This window comes from Hylobates moloch, unplaced genomic scaffold (genome assembly GCF_009828535.3).
Source record: "Hylobates moloch isolate HMO894 unplaced genomic scaffold, HMol_V3 SCAFFOLD_1, whole genome shotgun sequence".
Lineage (NCBI taxonomy): Eukaryota > Metazoa > Chordata > Mammalia > Primates > Hylobatidae > Hylobates > Hylobates moloch.
The window spans coordinates 104,076,790-104,088,033 of NW_026652276.1; the positions used below are offsets into that span (position 1 = coordinate 104,076,790).

Consider the following 11,244-nt stretch of genomic DNA (forward strand, 5'->3'; position numbering starts at 1 on the left):
TTTGGGAGGCCGAGGCAGGCGGATCACCTGAGGTTGGGAGTTCAAGACCAGCCTGACCAACGTGGAGGAACCCCATCTCTACCAAAAATTCAAAATTAGCTGAGCATAGTGGCGCATGCCTGTAATCCCAGCTACTCGGGAGGCTGAGGCAGGAGAATTCCTTTAACCCAGGAGGCGGAGGTTGTGGTGAGCAGAGGTGCACTCCAGCCTGGGCAACAAGAGCAAAACTCCATCTCAAAAAAAAAAAAGAAAAAAAAAAAGAAAAAAACCGGCTGGGCGCAGTGGCTCTTGCCTGTAATCCCAGTGCTTTGGGAGGCTGAGGTGGGTGGATCACGAGGTCAGGAGTTCAAGACTAGCCTGGCCAAGATGGTGAAACCCCGTCTCTACTAAAAATACGAAAGTAGCTGGGCGTGGTGGCAGGCACCTGTAATCCCAGCTACTTGGGAGGCTGAGGCAGGAGAATCAGTCGAACCTCGGTGGCAGAGGTTGCAAGGTTGCAGTAAGGCAATATTGTGCCACTGCACTCCAGCCTGGGTAATACAGTGAGACTCCACTGTCGCAAAACAACAACAACAACAAAAAAAAAAAAAAAAAAAAAACCTAGATAAATCTAGGTTTTGAAAGCATAAGGAGTTTGAGGGAAGAAGTACCAAGATGGCGGATGGATTGTGGAGGGCCTCGAAGGTCAGGCCACAGTTTGGTTTAATTCTGTTTGCTTTAAGGAGCCATCCATTGGAAGCTGTAAACATTAGAGTGCCACGGTGTGCTGGATACCATGGAGAGGAAAGAGAGGGGAGGCAGGGAGACAGATGGGAAGGACAGTGCCTGCCAGATGTGTTGCATATATTGAGAGAGGAGTTACAGTTCTGTCAGTCTGGAGCCAGAGCAGAGATAGGTCCAGAGAAAACGAAGTAAAAACAGACTGAAGTCATCCAGAGACAACAAAAGAAAGGAAATGTAATGAGTTTACCACATGAATCATCTGTGAATAATGCATAATCATAAGTTACACGCTGCATGCTGATTTAGCCAATTGCAATATAATTCTTTCAGGAATATGTTTGCATATGTGTGTGGTGTTTGTGGGGCTGAGTCTTCATCTTCCACTGAAGAAAGTCAATAGCTAATATTTATAACTGAAAAACTAGGCCAGGCGAGGTGGCTCACGCCCACAATCCCAGCACTTTGGAAGGCTGAGGTGGGCAGATCGTTTGAGCTCAGGAGTTCAGGACCACCCTGGGCAACATAGCGAGCAAGACCCTGTCTCTACAAAAGATACAAAAATTAGGCTGGGTGTGGTGGCTCACGCCTGTAATCCCAGCACTTTGGGAGGCCAAGGCAGGTGGATCACTTGAGGTCAAGAGTTCGAGACCAGCCTGGCCAACATGGTGAAATCCTGTCTCTACTAAAAATACAAAAATTAGAGGGGGGAGGACAGCATCAAGAGATATACCTAATGCTAAATGATGAGTTAATGGGTGCAGCAAACCAACACGGCACATGGATACATATGTAACAAACCTGCACATTGTGCACCTGTACCCTAAAACCTGAAGTATAATTTAAAAAATACAAAAATTAGCCAGGGGTGGTGGCAGGAGCCTGTAATCCCAGCTACTTGGGAGGCTGAGGCAGGAGAATCGCTTGAGCCCGGGAGGTGGAGGCTGCAGTGAGCCAAGATTGCACCACTGCTCTCCAGCCTGGGTAACAGAGCGAGACTCTGTCTCAAAAAAAAAAAAAGGTACAAAAATTAACTGGGTGGCACATGCCTGTGGTCCCAGCTACTCTAGAGGCTGAGGCTGGAGGACTGCTTGAGAAAGGGACTTCGAGGCTGCAGTGAGCTTTGATCACACCATTGCACTCCAGCCTGGGTGACACAGCGAGACCCTGTCTCAAAAAAAAAAAAAAAGGAAAAAGAAAAAACTGAAACTGAAAATAGCAGTATATGAATTATTAAAAATATAGAGCTAAAGACTAGAGGAAACGTTTAAGGAGTTGGAAATGGATGCCCCAGGGGAGCAGGAAGTGGTTAGAGGAGTGTGGCCGGGCTGCTTTTTGTAGGAGTATTTGATTTTCTTTGGAACTATGTTTTTATGTTTTTTAAAAATCCATCTATCTGCACACTGATATATGTTTCTTTTTGGAACTGTTTTCATTTTACCATGATAATACATAATTTGAATGCAACTGAAAACTTTTTTTTAAGCAAAAAGTCAACATCACAGCAATTTTGGGCAGAAATAATAAAGGCCTGGCCGGGCGCGGTGGCTCACGCTTGTAATCCCAGCACTTTGGGAGGCTGAGGTGGGCGGATCACGAGGTCAGGAGATCGAGACCACGGTGAAACCCCGTCTCTACCAAAAATACAAAAAATTAGCCGGGCGTGGTGGCGGGCGCCTGTAGTCCCAGCTACTCGGAGAGGCTGAGGCAGGAGAATGGCGTGAACCCGGGAGGAGGAGCTTGCAGTGAGCCGAGATCGCGCCACTGCACTCCAGCCTGGGCGACAGAGCAAGACTCCGTCTCAAAAAAATAAATAAATAAATAAATAAATAAAAATAAAGGCCTGAAGCAGGTGCTGTGGAAAGACAGGAAGGGGAAACAGTTCAAGATTTTAGGCTGCTAGAATTGATGCTGTCTAGTTGCCCCTGAGGCCGCGGAGCTCAAGAGAGAGGTCAAAGGCTGAGCCTGTGGGCTAAAGAGGAAGGAGAGGCCATTAAGAGAAATAAAACCAGGGCCAGGTGCGGTGGCTCATGACTGTAATTCCAGCACTTTGGAAAGCCAAAGTGAGAGGATCATTTGAGCCCAGGAGGCAGGAGTTTGAGAATAGCCCAGGCAATATATAGTGAGACGTGCCTCTATTAAAATATTTTTTTTTGTTTTTGTTTTTAGATGGAGTCTCACTCTGTTGCCCAGGCTGGAGTGCAGTGGTTCGATCTCGGCTCATCGCAACCTCTGCCTTCTGGGTTCAAGCGATTCTCCTGCCTCAGTCTCCCGAGTAGCTGGGACTACAGGCACGCACCACCACACCCAGCTAAATTTTTATATTTTTAGTAGAGACAGACAGGGTTTCACCATATTGGCTGGGCTGGTCTCCAACTCCTGACCTCGTGATCTGCCCGCCTCGGCCTCCCAAAGTGCTGGGATTATAGGCGTGAGCCACCCCTGCCCAGCCTAAAATAGTTTTTAAAATGTATTTTAAAAAAGAAAGAAAGAAAAAGAGCCAGGAGTGGTGGCTCACGCTTGTAATCCTGGCAGTTTGGGAGGCCTAGGTGGGCGGATCATTTGAGCTCAGGAATTTGAGACCAGCCTGGGCAACATGGTGAGACCCTGTCTCTGCCAAAAATACAAGAAAAGAGCTGGGCATGGTGTTGCGTGCCTGTGGTCCCAGCTACTTGGGAGGCTGAGGTGGGAGGATCACTTGAGCCTGGGAGGCGGACATTGCAGTGACTTAAGATTGTGCAACTGCACTCCAGCCTGGGCAACAGAGTGAGACCCTGTCTCAAAAACAAACTAACAATGTAGTCATTATAAAAACATAATCATAAAATATAGAAAAATATAAAGAATAAAATCACATCAATTGTAATTCCAGTGAAAAAGGAGGGGCGAAAAAGAAGAAAAGAAAAAAATTGTAATTCCAGGCCTGGTGCGGTGGCTTATGCCTGTAATCCCAGCACTTTGACAGGCTGAGGAGGGAGGAAACCTTGAGGCCAGGGGCTTGAGGTCAGCCTGGGCAACACAGTGAGACCCCATCCCTGTCACCGTCTCTACAAAAAAGAAAATACTTAGCGGGACATGGTGGTGCGTGCCTGTAGTCCCAGCTACTCTGGAGGCTGAGGTGGGAGGATCTTGAGTCCAGGAGGTGGAGGTTGCAGTGAGCTATGATCCCCCACTGCACTCACTCCAGCCTGGGCCACAGTGCAAGATCTCGTCTCAAAATGAGACAAAACGCAAAAACCATAAATCCATTTCCCCGAGGTGAGCACTGTTCCTTATTTGGGGTCTCTCCATAAGCTCTATATGGTTCCTGAAGCTCGTTTCTGTACTGTGACCACCAAGCCCCACCTCCAGCTCCCACTTCCTCCCTCAGAATTTCCAGCTGTGTTCTGGATGGCTCTCCAGGGTACCTGGAGTTCACATGGCTGAAACTAAGCCCATCGCCGATTTTCCCATCTCAGATCCCATCTTCACCAATACCAGGAATGGATTCTAGCCCACAGCAGACCCAAGCGCTGAAATGATTATGGTGCCCAGTTCACATGTGCAAAGTGAGATGCTGTTCTGAAATATCAAATTGTTTCCTTTTGCTTTTTCTTTTTTTTTTTTTTTTGAGATGGAATTTCACTTAGTCGCCCAGGCTGGGCGCCATCTCGGCTGACTGCAACCTCTGCCTCCCGGGTTCAAGCGATTCTCCTGCCTCAGCCTCCCAAGTAGCAGGGATTACAGGTATGCGCCACCATGCCCAGCTCATTTTTGTATTTTTAGCAGAGACGGGGTTTTGCCATGTTGCCTAGACTCGTCTCAAACTCCTGGCCGCAAGGTATCCTCTCTCCTCAGCCTCCCAAAGTGCTGAGATTACAGGTGTGAGCCACCACGCCCGGCCCTGTAATTCCCTTCTGAGTAGTCACTCCGATTCAGCCATTACAGACTGTATCAGGATGGTCACTTCCTTTACCATTCTCATCTGATATATTCTGCCTCAAATCCTCACGTTTTGGGTACACAATCTTGAACTTCCAGCCTTCACTCTGCTGTTCTTTCTAGAATGTTCGTCCCTCCTTTCTCTGTCTAGAGAACTCTTCTTTTCGCAATTATGTGCTTTTCTCAAATGCCATGTGCTCTGGGAAGGCTTCTCCTACTGTTCTTAGGAGAAAAGTCTACTGCCTCAAGGAAAAGGAGCCGAGATCGCTCCTGCTAGGTGATCAGAGGAAACTTCACAGAGGTAGCTTTTGACCTAGACCTCCTAGTGGGGATAGGATATCCTTGAGGTGAGAAGAAAAGGAGATAAAGGTCTGGCATTAGGAGGCTGCATTTAGATACACCTCGCAGTCTAGCCCCGTTCAAGGACAGGCTGGGAAGGTACAGACTGGGGCCAGTGAAGTTCTTTAAACTGAAGGAGACAGTTTAATAGGGAGAGAACTTAATGAGTGTGTTTTTGATTGTACTGGAAAGCCAAACAAATTCTGGATGTGGGTGTTGTCTGTTTGGAGAAGCAACTGAAATGCTCCCCATTTAATAGCATTAAAATAGGTAATGCTGTTTTCTTATTCTGCACTTTGTATAGAACTGTGATTACTATTATTATTTTTGAGAGGGAGTTTTGCTCTTGTTGCCCAGGCTGGAGCGCAATGGCACAATCTCGGCTCACCGCAACCACCCCCTCTCGGATTCAAGCGATTCTCCTGCCTCGGCCTCCCGAATAGCTGGGATTACAGGCATGCGCCACCACGCCTGGCTAATTCTGTATTTTTAGTAGAGACAGGGTTTCTCCATGTTGGTCAGGCTGGTTTCGAACTCCCGAGCTCAGGTGATCCGTCCGCCTCAGCCTCCCAAAATGCTGGTATTACAGGAGTGAGCCACCGTGCCCGGCCAGACGTACCTATTTTTTTTTCCCCCCGAGACGGAGTCTCCTCTGTCGCCCAGGCTGGAGTGCAGTGGCACGGTCTCTGCTCACTGCAAGCTCTGCCTCCCGGGTTCACGCCATTCTGCCTCAGCTTCCCGAGTAGGTAGGACTACAGGCACCAGCCAGCACGCTTGGCTAATTTTTTGTATTTTTAGTAGAGACGGGGTTTCACCGTGTTAGCCAGGATGGTCTCAATCTCCTGACCCCGTGATCCGCCCGCCTTGGCCTCCCAAAGTGCTGGGATTACAGGCGTGAGCCACTGCGCCCGGCCCAGACGTACCTATTAAGGAGACATCCTGGCTGGGTACAGTGGCTCACGCCTAATCCCAGCACTTTGGGAGGCAGAGGCGGGAGAATTGCTCGAGGCCAAGAGTTCGAGACCAGTCTGGGCAACAAAGTAAGACCCTGTCTCCTCAAAAAATAAAAATAAAAAATAAAAGGTAGATCCAATTCATTCAAATAGTATTCACTAGCACCTACAATGTTCCGAGCCAGGTGCCGAGCATCATGGGAGGAAAAAAAAAAAAAACCAGAGTCACAGTTCTGGCCGGGCGTGGTGGCTCACGCCTGTAATCCCAACACTTTGGGAGGCTGAGGCGGGTGGATCACCTGAGATCAGGAGTCGGAGACCAGCCTGACCAACATGGTGAAACCCCCTCTCCACAAAATACAAAAAATAGCCGGGTGTGGTGGCGCGTGCCTGTAGTCCCAGCTACTCGGGAGGCTGAGGCAAGAGAATAGCTTGAACCCTGGAGGGAGAGGTTGCAGTGAGCCGAGATTGCACCATTGCACTCCAGCGTGGGCAACAAGAGGGAAACTCCGTCTCAAAAAAAAAAAAAAAAACTTGGGAAGCCGAGGCGGTCGGATCAACTGAGGTCCGGAGTTTGAGACCAGCCTGACCAACATGGAGCAGCCCCATCTTTACTAAAACTACAAAATTGGCCGGGCGTGGTGGTGCACGCCAGTAATTCCAGCTACTCGGGAGGCTGAGGCAGGAGAATCTCTTGAACCTGGGAGGCGGAGGTTGCGGTGAGCCGATATCGCGCCATTGCCCTCCAGCCTGGGCGACAGAGCGAGACTCTGTCTCAAAAAAACCAAAAACCAAAAAACAAAAAACTAGGTACGTCTTTTAATCTATTTCTCCAAAGAAGCTTCTATATTCTACTTTCCAGCCAGCCCCTAGAAACAAGCAGTATACTCCTACCCAGATCTCAACCACACTCTCGCCCAGAAGTTAACTCTGGGGTAAGCAAAGCTGGCGCCCAAGTTGTCCTTCCGCGGAACCTTTGCTAGGGGAAGCTCCCGGGGCCACTTCCCGCCAACCCCTCTCTGCAGCCCAGCCCCACCCGCGCATCACCCGGGCGTGGCCGAGCACGGCGCCTTTAAGGAGGGGGCGGAGCCCCAGAGGAAAGACAAAGCCCCTGGCCGCGCGCTCCCCCTCCCCCTCCGGCGCACCACACGGACAGTGGTGCCCGGATGTCGGTGTCGCCGTCGGTGACAGATGGCGCAGTATCTGTATATGCGAGGGGCTTCTCCGGCATGACCTCTTTGAGTTCTCGTCCTCTCCATCCCCCGGTGTCCCCCACTTTTAACTCTGCCGTCGGAGGCCCGCACGCCTATCACGGGCGCTTACATAACGTGACCTCTCACCTCTTCAGACTGCCCTCTAGTGCGCTGCAACCCAACTACGCGACAGGGGCAGGGGGGCGGGACCCAGCCGTGGAGCGGCAGCTGCTCCGAGCCAATAGGCTGTGAGCGCTGACCAGCTCTCCGCCTATTGGAGCATTCGCCACCGGCGCTAAGGGGAGCAAGTTAGTGTGTGCGTTGGCCGGGCCAGGGGGGAGGAGGGGAATCTCCCGCCATTTTTCAATAATTTTTTCTAGTGCTGCTGAGGAGTCGTCTTGACTGCCGGCCGCTGGGACCCGAAGCGGAGGTCGGCGGGGGGCTGCTGGGAGGCGCGGCGGTGTGCGCAGGAGCTCTGCGCCGTGGCGTTCCGCTCCATGAGTGTCGCGCGGCCCCTCCGGCTGTGAGGGAGCCGGAGTTCGCGCCGCCCTCTCACCCCTCCCCTCCCCCACCCCACCCCCGGGCGCCTGGCGCTCGCTCCGGGCCGCGGGGCCTAGTGCTGCGCCGCGGGGCCGGCCCCAGCAGCCGCCAGTCCCCACCGCCGCCGCCGCGATGGCGCCGCTCCTGGGCCGCAAGCCCTTCCCGCTGGTGAAGCCGTTGCCCGGAGAGGAGCCGCTCTTCACCATCCCGCACACTCAGGAGGCCTTCCGCACCCGGGAGTATCCTTTTCCAGCCGCGCGGGCCGGGCCGGGCTGGGGTAGGGCCTGGTGCTCGCGAGACCAGGTCAGCCGCGCATCCCCCGTCGGGGGCAGCTGTCAGGGCGCCCGGGCCGGTCGCGGGCCTGGAGGCTGAGTCTCAGCCTGCGCCCGCCGATCCTTCCCGGGGATTCGGCGGGGGGCGCGCACCGGCCCTGGAGGGAGAAGGGCCCGCTTCGGGCCCCGCACTTTGTCCCGGGGCCTCGCCGGCGAGGAGCGCATCCCCCATCCCCGTTACCTCCCCCGAGTTGGCTTTAGGCCTTGAGGACCCGGGAGGGAGGAGGAGGCGTGGGGAGGGGGAGCTATGTTTCCTCCTTTGCTTTTTACAAAATTTTTTTTTTTTTTTAATTTAAATGAAACCTGCAGCTTAAGTTTTGAAATTGTACTCGCGGGGCCTCGTGATGCGGCGTGTGCAAGTCTCAACTGCGTCTTACCCCGATCTCTTCGGGGATACTTGGCGTTTTTTTCTTCTCCCGAGGGGGCTTTAGGCCGGGAATGAACTGACAGGACCCTGGGGCAGAAAACTAGGAATGAGATTCCCCACTTAGAGGAAAGGGAGGGAAGGAAACTGCTTCTGGAGGAGCTGATGCCTGCCTTCCCTGGGCAGACACAGGTGTGAAATTTTGAAGGTTTAGAAGGAGATTGGTATTTGTTAAAAGTAAAAAAAAAAAAAAAAAAACACACAACAAAAAACAAGCAAGCCGTGAAGTTTTTATGTTGTATTTTAGGAACATGAAATTGGATGTTTTACAAAGGAAGCATCCTCTCGTCATGACTAAGATTTCTTGCATAAGCATTATCTTTTAGTGAAAACTTGTGCAGCTTTTATTTGCTTTTTTTTTTTTATGGGTCCCTGAAGAATCGTTTTTGAGGCTTATCTGTAAAAACAACGATTTCGGAATCAAGCATTTCTTTGGCGACTGAAAGCTTGGAGTGAAGGGTAATGTGTTATGAGTTTTCTCAGCCCCTTCTGTTCGGAAGGACTTGATTTCTCAGTTTCTTGCTTGCTTCTGTATAGGAGGAAGTGTCTCTGAGAGTTATTTCATTTCTCCCTGATCCTCACTTTAACGCAGTACTTTAGAGGATAATCTCATTTTTTGTTGGAGTGCAATTTGTGAGTGTCCCTTTGTGGGGAGTATACACTCAAAGGGACCTGGAAAATCAGTCCATGCTGGAAGAAGGCTCTTGGAGAGATAGAGCTGTAGCATCTTGCAGTTGAAATGGATCTTGGAGGTGGTCGGGTCCTCGGGCTTGGTTTGCAGAGTTGGCCCAGAGAGTGGAGGTTGACTTGTTGAAGGTCAAATGATAAAAGAGGAGTAGAATCCACCGCTCTTCCTACCTCATCCCTGTAAGTCAATCAACAGAAGAAGGTGGAATGTTACTCCTTCACTTTCAATTAATTTAAATATTACCTCACTTTCTTGTCATTATGTTATAAGGTAAGGCACTTTAAAGTGGAGGGGTGGTAATCTGGTTTTTTTCTTGTCCTGTGAAGACTTGGAATGCTTTGGAGAAGTTCCACTAGCTCTACCAAATACTGCATTATGCTGAAGGTAACCCACTTTTTGTTTTTCTTTTGAGACGGAGTTTCGCTCTTTTTAACCCAGGCGGGAGTGCAGTGGCAGGATCTGGGCTCACTGCAATCTCCGCCTCCAGGATTCAAGTGATTCTCCTGCCTCAGCCTCCTGAGTAGCTGGGATTACAGGCGCGTGCCACCACGCCCAGCTAATTTTGTGTGTTTTTAGTAGAGAAGGGGTTTTACCATGTTGGCCAGGCTGGTCTCAGACTCCTGACCTCAGGTGATCCGCCCGTCTCGGCCTCCCAAAGTACTGGGATTACAGGCGTGAGCCACCGCGCCTGGCCTGTACCCTACTTTTTAATACATTCGAATCGGCAGTGGAGTAGCAACTTGTGAGAATCCGACATATACTTTTCAAATGTCATTAATGTTTTGAGCCGTTGATGGATGCTCACACACTATCAGATGATACCTTCTCAGGTCTGGTTCTAGCGGAGAATAAGAAGCATGCCATAGAGGAGACAATTTCTAAGTATATTCCAGGTACTGAGCTATGTAAAAAATGGCTGTAGGGAGTTAATTTAGGACTGGCAACGCAGGCTTTTTCATATTATTGAATGAATGAAATTGAAATATATATATGAAGAGTTTTGATGGTAACAATTGAAAACTGAAACCGGAAACATTTTTAGTGGTATGTATTTAATAAACATTCTTCATTTTTTAATTTCCCATAACAGCGTTTAGAACTGTTTTAACAAAAGAAGTCTTAAAGCATATTATATATTGGGGGGAAATTGCTCATTTAGGAATTTCTGCAAGAGGAAACACTTTGAGTATGGTTTTTCAACAATTGTACTGTATGGTTGGCAGATTGTCATATTTCTTTATTAGGCTATTAATGGTTTCATAGAAGAGAACAAATATGTGGTTGGGTAACAGCTGCCTTTGAAGTAGTATTCCCAGTTCTCAATTTATATTTACAATTATGTTTTTAATGGGACTTGATATTTTAATTTTCTTTTAATACCTACCTTTTGATTGCATGTATCACAGAAATTTGTGTGATATTTTATTGACTTAAAGCTGTATGTTGGTATGTTCTTGGAGTATATTGTAAATCTTCATTAAACTTAGTGGAAGTTGTGAGTAATGCACACATTTAATGCCTGGGTGTTATATATTGGTGATTGTGTTGATTGTACTGTAGCTTTGTATGCTACATTACTTGCTAAGGTATTCCCACAGGCAGGACACTAGATCTTGGAAAACATTAACTTTATCAGAATCAGTTCTTGATGTGACACTGATTATTTAAGTCAAGATAGGTTTTAGGCAGGAATTGGAGCTACAAGCAGCCTGTTGTAGATGAATATTTTTGTTGTGTTGCTTCAACTGTCATAGTTTCTAAAGCTTAGAAACAACTAGTTCATGACCTTTGTAGCATCATTATGTGAGAATTTATCGAGGGTATGATGATGAGGGGCTTATTCATACTGTTAATCTGGCTCTACACAATTGTGACTAGAGCATGTTTTTGTTTTAAGAGATGGAATCTTGCTGTGTTGCCTAGGCTGGAGTGCAGCAGCTGTTCACAGACGAGGTGGTAGCACAGGGAAACCTTGAACTGGACTCAAGAGATCCTCCTGCTTCAGCCTCCAGAGTAGCTGGGACTACAGGCACGCACTACTGCGCCTGCCTTAGAGCTTGTATTAAGAGTTGAGTAGCTATAGATGGAGTTAAGTTGTAGTTGTAAGATAGAGTTTTACTGGACATTTGAAATA

The 11,244-nt window shown here is 49.0% G+C and overlaps 1 protein-coding gene across 1 annotated transcript in view; it reads left to right on the plus strand.

Annotated features, from left to right (window-relative positions):
* Positions 1-7,455: 7,455 nt before the first annotated feature.
* The window catches only part of BAZ1B (bromodomain adjacent to zinc finger domain 1B), a 71,181-nt gene continuing 67,392 nt past the window's right edge, over positions 7,456-11,244 (plus strand). Inside the window, exon 1 of the mRNA XM_058437052.1 lies at positions 7,456-7,969. Within this exon, the coding sequence (XP_058293035.1) occupies positions 7,799-7,969 (171 nt within the window). The 5' untranslated portion in view covers positions 7,456-7,798. The remainder of the gene's footprint in view (positions 7,970-11,244) is intronic.